We start from the raw sequence: 15,446 nt of genomic DNA on the forward strand, positions 1-15,446 counted from the left end.
CAAATAAAGGCATCGCATTAGTTCTCTGACAAAAAGAAGAAACAGGTTCACTGAAATAAAAGGAGAGCAACAAAGGGCAAATCCTCCCCAGCCCAGCCTTGGGGCTGCAGACGGGAGAGATGAAGGCATGGCCCCTACCATCCCTGGTACAGCCGGTAAAGCTTAAATCATAGACCTCCCTTCCCAAGGAAAGGATTCACTCTGAAACTGACCCAGTGCTCTTCCCTCTGGACCAATCACTTCCCACTTCCTGGTGGAAACAGAAGTCAAGAGAAGGCATGCACTTCCAGATCCCAGCAGAGAGCCCGCCACTCAATCAACACTTGGCTGCCAAGTGGATGGTGAATCTGCTGAAGAGTGACGAAGCTAGAGCTCTCCGCACAAGCACTGCCTTTTCAACTAGCCTCCAATGAACACCACAGAATAAGTCTGATCGTAAATCCCGATGAATCTATTTTTAGAATACTAAAGGCAAAGAACATCAGAAAAAAAAAATTTTTTTACAGTAGGTAAGAAGAAAGGGAACATTCACACCTCCACCTCAATTTCTAAACAGTGAAAGGAGCCATCGTGTGACCAAACCCAGAATGTGAAGGTACGATGTAACATGTCTAGGAGTAGTGACCTTTTTTAAGAAAGAACAACACTATGATTAAGAACAAGACACAAAGAGAGTATGTGTATATGAGGATTAGTGCAAAGCACAAAAGAGAAATATTTTAAAAATAGAATACAACTTGGGGGGGGTAATTTTGCAGTCTGATGTTAAAAGTTGCTTTGTATTAATAATATATTTGTTATTGGATCTTTACTGAGAACACTAAAGAGAAACTTGATAAACTCCACGGAAAAATGTATAAAATCTACATGAAAGAAATTATAGAACTTTACTGAGGGTCAAAAAGAAAGACTTCATTAAAAACAAAGAGACATCACTATTTCTGTATGGAAAGACATTTTAATATGCTAAAATTGTGAGGATTGAGATTTTATCTTTGTACTTCATTCTCTAGTTTTTCTACATAGAGTACACTATTTTCTGTTGACAAATTATTTACTTTTAAATGGGAACTTAAAAAATCTTGATGAGGCTTTTAAGTCAGCCTTTCATTTTGTATTTGGAGGTGGGGAGGGAACGAAGGTGCGGGAGGGACGGAGGAGGGACATCCCAAACCACGATGCGCACTGGTGTCACCTAGACCGAGTCCAAAGACACCACGCCTCTGGGACCAGTGTGCCTCTGGGACCAGTGCGTTGATTTCCCACTAGGGGCAGGGCCATCCACAGCGTCAGAATTACATGGAATGGCTGGGTCTGTAGGTCATCCTGAAAGATCTGGAAAATGCCAGCCTTCTGCCTATAGCCCCTGTCAGGGATGGCACGGTTCATCAGAATATGAGGAAAGCAGCATATGGGAGAAGCCAGATGAGGAGGCGAGTTTGGTGGCTGGGGGGTGCGGTGAGAGCAGGGAGTAGGGAGGGAGGGAAAGAGATGCAAGTATAGACTCAGTGACGGCGTGGGAGGAGAGCAGGATAAGGGGACAGGTAGGGAGTAAGGTGTTCCTTAGAGGAAAGGGTGAGATTGAGGGGGAGAGGGAGAGAGGAAGGGGGAAGTGAGCGGACAGTGGGGGGATACCAGGGACTAGGTGAGGTGGGTGTATGAGAAGGTGGAGGTTGGAATGTGGAAGGAGGACGGGGAAGAGTGGGTGGCAGGTGCCTTGGAGACCTCTGGAAGGTCCCAGGTGCTAGTGGTGGGGGACCAGGTGGGTGAGCCACACTGATGTGAGTATAAGGCTGGCTCCTATGGCTCAGCAGGGCTTCGGGCCTTGCAAACTCAGCACCCCAGCCTAGACAGGACACTGCTGTTGGAACAGAGGGACAGGCTGTCCAGCCACCCAAGCTGGGGCATGGGGGCTGTAGGTGCTTCACTGGAGACAAGCTACCCAGCAGCCACCTGGGCCAAGCATGCTCATCAGCCAGAGTCAGAAAGAAGAGGGGGACTCCTATGGCAGGGCCAAACAAGAGAACCAGAAGCCAGCTGACCACCTACCAACAAGACAAAGGTAATGCTCAGGGATCCTCTAAAGTGCCTCCTGCCCCCTCCACCTTATAGGCACCCCAACAAGGCTGCTTCAAAGTGAAACATTCTTTCAGGAGAAGTGTCACTAGAATTCTACACTGAAGCTAAGAAATGGGGTAGGTGCAGCCTTGGAGTTCCTCCAGGTCCCTCCACATTAGCATGGAGTACCAGACTAAAAGCTGGAGCAGGTCATGTAACTGCCCTCTGCCTCAGTTTCCCCATCTATAAAATAGGGGAGATTATCCTCCCCCATGCCTCAAGATAGTAGCATTATCAAAGTAAGTCACTCCTCATGCTAGAGTTCCACACCTGCATCAGTGGCAGAAGCCGGAGGTTGGGGGAGCCTTCACTGCTTTGAGAGGCAAAGATAGAAATTTTGTCTTTTAAATAAGATGCACTGGGAGTAAGGAGAGCAAGGAATCAGAATGAAATTCTGTAAAAATAAAAGAAAAAAAAAACTAAAAGAAAGAACAGAACTAAGATTCTGATTTGGCTATATGCAAGTTTCAAGGAGAACCACCATTTATGGCCCCTTACCATTCACTAGTGATGGATTTCCACAAGGACTGTCATTGGCCACTGAAAGCATCAGATTAATGTGATTCTTTCCCTTGATTCCAACACAGCCATCCTACCCCTTCAGTGTTCTGTTGCTGGTTTAACACAGCTGTCTGCTCACACCTTTAAAAATAAATAAATAGCAGTGCCTGGGTGGCTCAGCTGGTTAAGCATCTGACTCTTGGTTTTGCCTCAGGTCATGATCTTAGACCGTGTCAGGGCTCCCCACTCAGTGGGGAGTCTACTCAGGATTCTCTCTCTCCCCCTCTCCCTCTGCCCCTCTGTGGGGCAGACTCTCCCCCTCTAAACGAAATAAATAAACTCTTTAAAAATAGATAAATAAACGAAACTCAGATTACTTGCATTACATATGTCAACTAAATTCTAACTTAGAAACAGCTTGTTTTCAGAAAGAGGATAAAAATGTTCAAAGATACTGAGAATAAAATTCCAAGGTCTCACCTCCCTAAAAAAATTGTTTTCATTTTCCAAGATGTTCAGACTCTTTCTGAAAAAGACAACAAGAAGGGGAATTCAAGTGTTTGTTGCTGCTGCTTTATGGCACTTAGGTTATTTTGGTTAGAAAAACGGAAAGTTTAACCAAAAACTCAAAGAAGCTCATGGATTAACTTGAATTTCACTTCCTGCCCTTCTGAATAAAAGGGAGAGGAAGACCACTTTGGCCCACTCTTTGGGGAGCACCTACTTGCCCACTGTTACTGCCCTACCTACATGAGGACAGGCCCTCCCCACATGTAACTTTCTCACACCTGCACCTGAAACCTCTTTTCTCCCAAGTGGCTCATCAGGCGAAGCTGTCATCTCTGTAAAGAAATTCTGTCAATTCCTCATGGTGTTTTCTAAAAAGTACTATTACCTGCAAGGTATAAGAGAACACAGTACCTCCATGTTGTAAATGCATCAAAATGAAACAGCACAGTTAGATGACTGCCCCTAAGCCACAGAAGGAGCTGAGCGGGGGCAACTGAAACTGCCCTTCTCCAAAAAGGGTCAACCCGGAATCATTCCTGCCACATGTATCCTGTAGGAGCTCCTAAGATCCAAACATTCCTGAACATAAAGCAAGAAAAAAAAGGCGGGGGGAGGAGGGCGGGGAGTATGCATTAATGTGGATTCAGTGAACATGGAGAATCTGGCAGCCAGGCCTGCCTGTTAAAGAAACATCTACCAACAGCGCTTCGACATCACAACAACCAGGCTCTTGATCTCCTGGCTACACAGCAAGACCACACACCGGGCCTAAACCCTGCCAGTGCACCTACATGAGGTGGGGGGATGCCCTCAGCACACACAGTGACCCAGCTAGACGGGCTGATTTGATAGGGCTCTGCCCTAATGCTGGCATACTGCATATTCTGAAATATGTTGATTGAATGTTTGCTCAGCTCAGAATGAAGTGTATATGGAGGCCGACTTGAAATGCTGCCTTAAAGGACCAGAAGGACCTGCTCGTTGCACAGTCGCCTCCATGCTCATGGTCATGCTATCACCACTGTCTTCAACCCTACTGTCCAAATCCTACCCATCCACTGAAGTACCAACCCTGGGCCTTAAGGGCATTCTCATTCTTCCCCAGTCCCCAGTCTCATTTCTCACGTCAAACACCCTGGCCAGTGTCTGAAGAACTACAGAGGGAAATAGAAAACTGTTGAAAATAAAACTCCCACATCCTAAAATCTGTTTCTACCCTCAGAACACCTCTGACACCAAATGCATGGGTTTTTTCCACACTAACAACCAATTCTCCAACTCTCTGCACACTCATTATGTGGGTGTCCAACAATTCAATTCAATTCTCACATTAACAACCTAGAGTTAAGACAGACCCAAGTGAAGGGCTCAGTCCCACAAGGCTGCCCTTGCTTCAAACACCAATCACAAGGGGCGCCTGGGTGGCTCAGTGGGTTAAGCCTCTGCCTTTGGCTCAGAGCCGAAGTGGTCTCAGGGTCCTGGGATCAAGCCCCACATCAGGCTCTCTCTGCTCAGCAGGGAGCCTGCTTCCCCCTGCCTGCCTCTCTGCCTACTTGTGGTTTCTCTCTGTCAAATAAATAAATAAATAAATCTTTAAAAAAAAAACCCTAATCACAAGTCCCTACACTTCTGATGAAGTGGCTATAAATTGGGGATTCTCATGACCCCCCCCCACCCTTGGGTTTGATAATTTGCTAAAATGGCTCCCAGAACTCAGGCAAACAGATTACTTACACGTACTGGTTCATTATAAAGGATACAACTCAGAAACAGCCAAGTGGCAGAGATGCACTAGGCAAGGTATGGGGAGGGGACTAGAGCACCATGCCCTCTCTGGCCCTCTCCCTCCCAGACCCCCCCACCTTGAGTTCCACTGGGGGGCTCAACAAACCCCACTGTTGAAGTTTCTGTAGAGCTCAATTTCCAGCACGCTATTCTCCCCTCCTGGAGGCTGGTGGGTAGGGTCCTTCTCGTGACCAGCTCCATCCTGGCTGCCCAGGAGCCCAACCTAAATCACTTTACTGTCATCAACTAAGTTGTGACCAAAGAGGGGTTCTCATAAGCAACAAAAGACACTGCTATCACTCAGGAAATCCCAAGAGTTTTAGGACCTTTATGCCAACAGGACACAAAGACCAAATATATTTTTCTCCACACCACACCAGGCATGAGAAAATAATCGCCATCCACTTTAAAGACAACAGTTAACACATATATAAAGAATTCTTAAAAGTCAGTGGAAAAGAGGGGCGCCTAGCTGGCTCAGTGGGAGGAAGATGTGACTCTTGATCTCGGGGTTGTGAGTTCAAGCCCCAAGTTGGGTGTGGAGCCTCCTTAAAAAAGAAATGAGTGGAAAAAAGAACCAACATCTCAGCAGAGAAATGAGCAAACCCGAAAACAAGTTCTAAGAGGCAGATATATTAATAGCCCTTTAACATCTCAAAAGAGATGCTTCATGACACTCACAATAAGAGAAACGCAAATTAAAATGAAATACCATTTTTCAGACCAGTGAAAATGCAAACATCTGCTGACAGCCTCTGCTGGGGAGGCTGAGAGAAGCAGCTGCTGGCAGCCCTGGTGGGAGCATGTGCGCAGGTTCCTTCGCGGCAGCAGTCTTTGACACCAACGCATCTGACATCACTGAAATGCCTTCCTCAGGAGACAGGTGCACACGCATGCCAGAGTATTACACAGCTGTAGAACAGTACAGGGTGGGGGGTGGAGGCAAACCACGGGCATCCACACGGAGCACTCGCTCTCCAGGAAAGGGAGACAGAGAGTCTGCACAGAATGCTACCTGCTGTGTAGACGCCCAGAGCAGGGGCACGCATCCACACAGACTAATGCCGACATGTGCCGTAAGATGGATTAAAACAGAGACGGTGCTGAAGGTTTGCAATTTCCCCAAGAGGCAGCCAATTTTTTAGATATTTTGACTTCTGGACCATATACATGAATTCTTTATCAGAAAGAAGAAAACTGAACACAAACCAAGAAATGAAACTGATTTGCATCAGGTATCAAAAAATTTATCGCAAGTAGCTTTGGAACACAATACTCTAACTGCACATCCTCAGTGGGACACATTGTGAGGACCAAAAGAACTTCACAGAAATCCTGCTTTTGGTTAAGTTTGTTGTTGGTACGGTAAGTTTGTTGTTGGTACGGTATCAACGTAGTAATTCTGAAACCATTCTGTCTGTATGGTAGCAGAGAGGCAATAACTTTTTATTGATGTTAGAAATGAGATTTTTCACAGTGGAGGAAAAAAGGACACAGCAATATGGAATTGCGGAAGGTAAGGAAGAAACCTGGTAAGATTTAAATTGGGCATATGGGCATAAACTCAGGATTGGAAAAAGTGTGTATGTTTCCTGGTTCTGTCCCCTGAAAGAAAAGGGAGCAATGTCACCTTGATGGCAATGCATTAAGCTCTGAATCCTGAATGTTCCCCAATGAAAGGAAGCAGGACTCCTTCAAGAAATAGCTAATTCCAGGACTGGGGCAGGGAAAGAACAAGATGAGCCTGAAACATCTGGAGATCAAGGAAGTGCTCCAAGACTCAAAGAATCTAGGAGTTCACACAGAGTTTTTTAAAAGGTGGGGAGGGGTGAATTGATTGGTGACTTCCCCCAAAATATGTCCACATCCTAATCCCCAGAACCTCGAATGTGATCTTATTTGGAAAAGGGAGCCCTTGCAGGTATCATTAAGGATCTTGAGACTAAAAGATCACTCTAGATTATCCAGTTGGGCCCTAAATCCAGTGCCAAGTGTCTCCAAAGGGGACACAGAGGAGATGTGACAGACAGGAGGCAATGTGACCACCCACAGAGGCAGATGGCAGGATGCAGCCAGAGCCCAAAGCATCTAGAACCTTGAAGGAGCCTTCAGAAGGAGAGCAGCCTTAAGGACCTTGATTTCAGACTTCCGGCCTCCAAACTGTGAAATGATAAACCTCTCCCATGTGAAAGCCACCTAGTTTGTGGCGATTTCTTACATTAGGCACAGGAAACTACCACAGAAAGTGAGAGATGAACGAGGGAGGCAAGTTCTTTCCAGAAGAACACAAGTTTATAAACACAGAAGGGCTTACAGAATCAAAAAAGCACCACTTGGGATTCCCCAGTGTAAAACTGATCCAGGAGAGGACCACCAACAGACGCTGAATGCAGGGGCTGGACAAGAAGATACTCAGAGTCTCCAAGAATCACCCCCAGGACTGTGCACAGGGAAAAGGCACCTTTAAAATGAAATGCGGTAACGGCCAGCCCTTCCAGGTGTCCAACGTATGAGGAACGGTGCTATGAGCCTGATGGAATGCAAATTAACAAGCACTATTATAAAAAATGTCCTGCTGAATTTAACTGTAAGGAAAAATCGGATAAATCCAGAATTTGAGACGGTTTACAGGACAACTGGCCAGGGCTTTTTTTTAAAAGGTAAGTGTTATGAGGGGCGCCTGGGTGGCTCAGTGGGTTAAAGCCTCTGCCTTCAGCTCAGGTCATGATCCCAGAGTCCTGGGATCGAGCCCCACATCGGGCTCTCTGCTCAGCAGGGAGCCTGCTTCCTCCTCTGCCTGCTTCTCTGCCTACTTGTGATCTCCGTCCGTCAAATAAATAAATAAAATATTTTTTAAAAAGGTAAGTGTTATGAAAAAAAAAAAATTTAGAGACCTAACAGCCAAATGCAGCATATAAACCTTGACTGATCCTAGAATTAAAAAACAAAAAAAACAAAAACCAAAAAAAAGCAAAAGAAACAGATGTGGATGGTGGGGAAATTCAAACATGGACTATATGTTAGACAATATTATTTATGTTAATTTTTAGGGTATGAGATTACACAGGGGATGCTTTTAGTCTTAGGAGATCTACATTAAAGTATTTGAAGGTGAAGCAATATTATGTCTGCAACTTCCAACTATTTCAACAACAAAAAAATGTATACATTAAAACAGAGAGAAAGAACAAATGTGGGAAAAAAAGAACAGCTGGTAAATCTGGGCAGAGTTGTGGTGTTTGCTGAATAGAACATGTGTGGAAATTTTAAAATAAAATGTTGAGGACTCAAAGCAATTTCAAGGCGCCCCTCTCCAACCCCCAAGGAGGGACAGGAGGAAGACTCCCAGGCCCCTGCTTGGTGGGTCTCAGAGGATCCTGAGAACCTGCATTTAACAAGCAAAAGCTGATCTTCATGCTCGGGTGTGTCTGGAACCAGCTCCTGGACTGTTTGCTTGTGTCTCCCCTACCTTTACTCCCTAGAGTCTACTGGCATCACGATGCCAGCTCCCTGTGTCTCCCTGGCAGCAGGCCAGTGGATATTTTACTGAGGGAATTCACCAGAACAGTCCCTTAGCCACGTGGGGCTGATTAGCTTAAGGGCAAAAGTATTCTAAGGGAAGCCCAACTCAGACAAGGTGGAAGTCTGTTCCCATAAATGCAAATACCATGCCTTTATATGGTTTTCAGCGTTTCATCTGGTGGCTTTCCTCTGCAGTGGAGTAAGAGCAACAGGATAGAAAGGTGCCAGGAATGCAGTGTCCTTACCACAAGATCCACGATACACCAAAAATTAAGTGAATGTTACCAGACTTCACAACTCTAGTTTCCAATAGCTGAAGGTGAAAACAATGGCTCCTAAACTCATTACATCAGCAGGTAGGCTTCTTTTCCATTCTTTCTAAAGGTCTGAGCCTAAGTGGTAAAGGGGAACAGAACCAGGCTAGAAGGTGAAAGGAGGATGAGGCAGGCAGCGGGAAAAGCCAGGCGACACCGCAGGGGGTCAGAAATGGTTATGTTTGGTGCATCTGGAAGAGGAGTGACAAGGCCACTGAGACAGAAGGTCTGATTTCAAATCCGTCTGAACAACAGGACGAGGGGCAGCTCCACTCCCTGCCCTGCCAGATGAGCAGCCCCACCTCCGGGAAGGGGTTCTCCAACTGGGGAGCCCCAGGTCCACCTAGGACAATGATCAAAGTACGGCTCACACCTGAAGCCCGGTCCCCACTTGGCCCCCAGGATGCAGGCAGCCGGGCCTCCCCATCCAGCAGAAGCCTGGCAGAGCCTTGTCACCAGAGCTCAGAGCCCGGAGAACAGACCTACGGTATTCCTCCCAAACAGGAGCAGACAACCTAGGGCCACCAGAAAGCCAAGGAAAGCCTCAAACAAGAAAAATGGGAAGGGACCCGGAGGGAAGAGACTCTTCAGTGTGACAAAGCCCAAACAAAACTTCCAAGAAGAGAATACAACCATGAAATGAAGACACATTTTTTTAGTTTCTTTTTTTTTAATCCAGAGGGAAAAGAGCTCTTATAAATGGAAAATGACAGCAAAACTAAATTTGCCTTAAAATACAAAGAAGTCTTAAAATACAAAGCGGAAGTTTCCAAAAAAATAGAGCAGACCTTTTAAATAATAAAGGAAATAAAAGGACTAGAGCAGGCAATACTCCATCAGTGTAATAATATTCCAGAAAGAGAAAACACAGAATGGAGGAGAGGAAACAAACAAGGAATAATTTAAGAAAATCCCAGGAACTAAACCACAAGAATTTCTGGGTTGCAGGGGACTCTGCAGTACCCAGTATGTGGGGCATGGAGGCATGCGAGGTGGGCCAGGCACACCTCGGACCACACGAGACAGGTTGGTCAGGGCAGGCTCTGCTGAGCTGCAGCAAAGAGGAAGTAGGCCCAAACCCTAAGAGGCTTAAAAACGAAGATGCATTCTTCAAGTTTAAGTCACTCCAAGGGTGGGGGGGGGGTGCGGGCTGCGCACTGAGTACCATCACCTTGAATGATGCCAGCTATCAAACCAGAGGGGGAGGAAACACGTTCTTGACTTCTCACTGGGCCCAGAAGTGCAGCAGGGTTCTGCAGCTCTGCTCCTGGGCATGGGGACTGCAGTGGCCCTCGGAATGAGGAAAAGGCCAGGGACAGAAAGCTGGAAATGGGTGGTCAACGATGACTATCATGGGCCAAAAGAAGATCCCGCAATCTTCCCAAAGGAAAACACGAGTCCCGTGGAAAGGGATGTACCTGAAACAACTTGTCAACACTAGAAGCCAGAAAGTAATGAAACAATTCCTGAAAAGTTCTGAAGGGAATCTTTTTCTAGAATTTGACATCAACAATCTACGGGGTAAAGGCAAGGAAAGGCACTTATGACGGTCTTAAGATTCACCTCCACAATGCATGTCCAAGTGAAAGAAGTGTGAAATACGTAAGGGTAAGTTGGGAGACAGGACGTCTATGATGGGCAGGGCAGGTCCAAAGGCTCTGGGGGCCCTTCTTCAGGAAGGCACCCCATCAAGAGGTCCGCTGCTCCTGAACATCTTGCGGGGGAAGACACAGCAAACAACCAACAAAAGTCTTTGGTGTTGAATCAGAAATAGTCCATAGAGAACGAAAAAAGAAAAGAAAAGTCAGTGATTAGCTCCAGGGAAAAGAAAAAGTCACTGCAGCATGGCTCACTAACAATCAGAACAACATTTAGTCATACACATATATACCAAGTGTTGATCTCAAAATTACACCACATTGGGACGGCTCAGTGAGTTAAAGCCTCGGCCTTCGGCTCAGGTCATGATCCCAGAGTCCTGGGATTGAGCCCAGCATTGGGCTCTCTGCTCTGCGGGGAGCCTGCTTCCTCCTCTCTGCCAGCCTCTCTGCCTACTTGTGATCTCTGCCTGTCAAATAAAGAAATAAAATCTTTAAAAAAAAATTACACCACGTCTACACAGGTGATGGTGAACACAGGAGAGGAGGGCAGGTTAAGAGAATAAACAATCATCTTCCAAAGAAGAACGTCACTAGGTAATACCTACAAATGACAAATCAGGAAGTGTATCATCCTATGGCACAAAGACAATAGCAAAACCAGCAAAAGGAAGTTAAGTGCTTGCCTCTGGTGGGGGGCAAAGAGAGGCAGGGACCCTGTTTTGTCTAACAAAGCCTGCAGAGGCTACTAACTTTTCAAAATATTCGTATGTTAAAAAAACGGGGAAAGAAAAAAAAAATGGGGAAAGATAAGTCCACCTGGGGAGCCTCGGCCTAGAAGATTGGCATGATTTTCAGTCAGACCTCTGAGCTCTTCCAAAGAGCTAATAGCACTGATATGAGTACTACACAGGCTGAAACACTTAAGAGACAATCCCTGTCCTCAAGGATTGGGAATTTTATTGAGAAGAAAACACAGGCATGGGCAGTGCAAGGGGGCACGAGCTCACTCCCCTAGGCATGGTCCAGAATGTTCACTGAGAGCAGGAAGGGAGACTTTGGCCCAAGTACGCAAAACAAACAACAACAACCAAAACAAAACAAAACAAAACAAAAAACCCACACCTTTCAGAAAGATCCAAGAAGAAGGAGAAAGACTAGCAGAACTTGAGAGAGGAACAGACAATGCACTTCCAGAACAGGGACTGCTAGCTGTGAGGGTGTGTGTGTGTGTGTTAAGTGAGAGTGTGGACAGTTTTTTTCAAAGAGATTTCTCTTCTTGCCATTCCTAATAGGGAGGGCAAGATTGTCAATGGACGCCCTGTTGACTTACATTTTCAGTGTCCTTGGATACTACCAATCGGGAGACCAGTAACTTTCCCCCCCGCCTCCCCCATACTGTCTCAGATATGCCTTCCCTGCTCATTAGTAACACTGATCCACCCTGTTCTTAAGCCCCTCAAAACTAAAATCACAGATTTTATAAGCTGGCCCAAGGCCTCTCCCAAGCTGGCCCACACTGGCCTCTGTCTGCTGACCAGCCTCATTAGGATACCTTGTTTTTGTGCCCTACAAACACTATCCTGCTTTGCATTCCTATAGCATTCCCTGTACTTGGCTGCCACAGGACCTCTGCACATGCTGTTCCTTCTGAAACACATTCCCTCCTCGCCCTCCTGATGCTATACATTCTCCAATTCTCAGCTCGAGCCTCAGCTCCTCATGGAAACAAATGCCCCTGGTCACTCTAATTCAGGAGTCCCTATCAAAAGCTCTCATACATGCTCCCCTTCATACCAGTTTGTAAATTAACCCTCATTGGGGTGATTATCTCATTCTTGGCCACTTTACCTTCTGAATCAGTGGTCCCCAGACCACAGCAACAGCTCCCCAGGTGAAGCTATGAGAAATGCACATCCCAGACTACTCAACCAAAAACCTGAGGTGGGAGGCAAAAATCTGTGTTCTGAAAACCCTCGGGGCTATTCTGATGCACACTCCAGTTTGAGAACCACTCCTCTAGGTGCCAAGATGGCACTTCTCAGTTTCCCCTGGCACCAAGCACAGTCACAAACAACGGTAAGGACTTGGAAGAATTTCCCAGTGGAATGGATAGTGAAAAACGTCCCATGGCTCTCTAGATCCCCTTTTATTAATTCTAAACACCTCTGTCTAACTTTACAAGTCCTAAAATCAACACTAAGCCTGCTGCAGATCTGGGTTCTACACCAAGCTCCTTGGCCTTTTTTGGGTTCAAAACTTGGTTCTCTATTGTTTGTCATATGTGTAATCACCCATAAATGTTCCTAATTTCTCTTGGTCTTAATTTCCTCACCTTTAAAGTGGGAACAACCAAAGTATTTCCCAAGATTGTTGAGATAATTAAATAAGCCAATGAGACTCATGCCTGCACATACACGCAAACACTCAAACAAATTTAGGTATTATTATTTCATAACAATAATTATGCAATTTCAAGGGATCTTTTCCGTGGGTTTCAGCTTACTCAAGATTGACCACAAACACTTAAGGGTAGCTTTCTCCTTTTCAAACTACTCACTCACATCTAACACCCATCTCCAGCTCAAAACTGTCTAGGATCTGAGAGCCCTGCTTGAGCCTTCTCTACTCCACCTCCTGGAAGAGCTGGGTTATGCTGGACAGTCTAGGTCTGAATAACACATGTCCTCCTAGAGTTCAACTGAAGTCACTTTCTCAAGTCCCCTGTCACCTCTGGAATCAGATCTTGGTAACCAAACCAGTTAGCAGGTTGTTTCAAGATCTGTCTGGTGGCTAGGATCCAAACGGAGCTCACACTGGCAGCTATTTCTAGTCCCACCGTGGTAGTTGGTAAAGTATTAATAGCCACAATTAAAATATACTCCCATCGAATAGATCTTTCTTAAAAAAGCAAGCAAGCACACAAGCAAAGAAGAGTTTCCGCCTCTGAGAAGACAAGGGTCTACCACCACCTGCCTGCGGAGTGTCCGTCCCTCCTGCCCTGTCTCAGGCAGAGGCTGGAAGTCATGACTGACAGGGGAACCATACACACCGCACACAGCAAAGCGCCGCCCTGGGTCTCCCTGCGCTGCGCCTCCTCTCTGGGCCGACCCGCTGCACCCCGGGGACCCCGCGCCCCGGGACATCTGGCCCCACTGACACGAAAACAAGGTACCGTGATGAGGCTGGTCAGCCTCACGGGCCGGCGGGGGCCAGCAACACTTGGCTCCCCAATAGTTAAATGCTGAGTAATTTTCCTGCGGAGCAAACAGTCGAAGCGGGGGCTCTGCCAACGGCAACAGTATTTTTATCCTACTTAACCGACACGGCGGCACAGCCACGGCTGTCCCCAGGGTATCCTCGCGCGGCACGCTCGGGAATCGCCGGCTGGACCCTCGCCGGCTGCCGGGGCGACGTGGACAGGAGTCCCACGCGTCGGGGCGGGGAGAACTGAGGCAGCAGCCTAGGGCCGAGCGCGCGAGGCCGGCCGAGGCCGGAGGCGTCTCGCCGCGCGGGGCCCGGCTGCCCCAGAGCCCCGGGGCAAGGACCTCTCCTCCCGGCCGCCCGGTCTCCGCACCGGGGCCTAAGCGCTGGAGGGTCTGCGCCCAAGTTGGCCAGCTGCTTTGCCACAAGAGCGGAAAGGGGGAGACTGGTCCCCAGCCTCCGAAGAGGAGTGAGAGCAGGGACAGCAGGTCCCGCCCGGTGCGGGACGGGAGATCGGGCAGCGGGGCCGTCCAGGGGCCGCATGCAGCCCGCCGACCCCCGGCTCGTGGCCGCGGCGCCCGGGAATGAATGGGGCTCCCGCCGGCCCCGGGAGCGAACTCACAGGCTACGTAGGCGAGCAGCGCGATGCCCAGCAGCAGCTTCATCCTCCTGCGGTTGACGGCAGACACGAGGCGCAGGAGCGCCTTGCTCACCATCCCCAGGAGGCGCGCGGGTCCAGGGCCCTGCCGCGCGGGGGCCGCCTGCTGCACAATGCGCGGCGGCGGGGACGGAGGCGGCGGCGGCGGCGGCAGCGGCGGCGGCAGCGGCGGCTGCGGCCCGGGAGAGCCCCGCCCCCTGCCTCCCGCCCGCGCTGTCCCGCCCCCGCGCGCCGGGTTTCCTGCTGGCGGCGGCACTGCGCACGCGCGACTCCGCCCTCTCCCCGCCTCCTCCTTCGCGCTCCCAGCACCCGCCCCTCCGCTCCCTCTCCCCGCAGGCGCAATTGCCGTGGCTAGCGCCTCAGTTTTCGAAGAATGTGGCTGCGAGCCGGGGGAGGGGCGGGGTTGGCGCATGCGCGAGCCGGCCTGTTTTCCCCGGAGGTGCGGCTCGGCTTCGGTACTTAAGAGGTGCGTCCCTTACCCGAGGGCGGGACCGCGGTCTCCAGGTTTCCGAATGTGGCCCAGAGGGTGGCAGGCTGTGGGCAGTCATATGTGGCGATGAAAAATATTTATGCTAAATGTATCCATGTCTTTGAAGTTCTTTGAACGCCTCTTTCAGAAAGTTGTCTAGTTCCGTGGGCTGTTCTGTTGGCTTCAGGTACAATAGCGGCAGCGAAAATTACTAATCTTCCAAACACTGCTAAAGTCAAACCCGATGCGTTGTTTTTCTCTCTCTATTATGATTGGGCTGGGATGTCTTCCTTCTAAAAATAGTTCGTTATTGCTATGAAAACGTAATGCTGGTGGTATAGAATTAGGACAAACCAGGAAAAGGAAGGGATGAAACCGCGCTTTGTTTCCGCCTCGAGAAATAGAGTGAACATGTCAGCACATGTTTCATTCCAAGCTTTTTGTTGCGTGTATATGTACTCAAGTAGTTAGGTGAACTGCGGTGGTGTACAGATTGTGTGTGTGGTGGCTGAATATATTTATTCCATAAGCATTTATTGAATGCCAGCTGCAAACAAGCCTGTGTCAGAGAGCCCACAGATACCAGACGCTTGTCATCCGAGCCACAGAAAGCTGGTCCCGACGGAGAAGAAAAGATGATACACACAGACCTGTGATGCCAAGTCAAGTCAGACCCAGAAAATGTTGGGGAGCTACTGGCTAGAAGTGCTGGTCCTCAGCCCCAGGGAGAAATCAGAGGAGCTAGCAGTGTCCCTGGAAGGCCAGGC

At 48.2% G+C, this 15,446-nt stretch overlaps 1 protein-coding gene across 3 annotated transcripts in view; it reads right to left on the bottom strand.

Moving 5' to 3' along the window:
• The window catches only part of UXS1 (UDP-glucuronate decarboxylase 1), a 90,182-nt gene extending 75,835 nt beyond the window's left edge, over window positions 1-14,347 (bottom strand). For 2 of the 3 annotated variants that reach the window (XM_044263781.1, XM_044263780.1), the window contains exon 1: window positions 14,175-14,346. In XM_044263781.1, the coding sequence (XP_044119716.1) occupies window positions 14,175-14,268 (94 nt within the window). In that variant the 5' untranslated portion in view covers window positions 14,269-14,346. Of the gene's footprint in view, window positions 1-14,174 lie in introns of all 3 variants that reach the window. The other variant, XM_044263782.1, reaches the window with a different exon arrangement.
• Between the last annotated feature and the right edge of the window lie 1,099 nt (window positions 14,348-15,446).

The sequence above is a fragment of the Neovison vison genome, chromosome 8 (genome assembly GCF_020171115.1).
Source record: "Neovison vison isolate M4711 chromosome 8, ASM_NN_V1, whole genome shotgun sequence".
Taxonomy (NCBI): Eukaryota; Metazoa; Chordata; class Mammalia; order Carnivora; family Mustelidae; genus Neogale; species Neogale vison.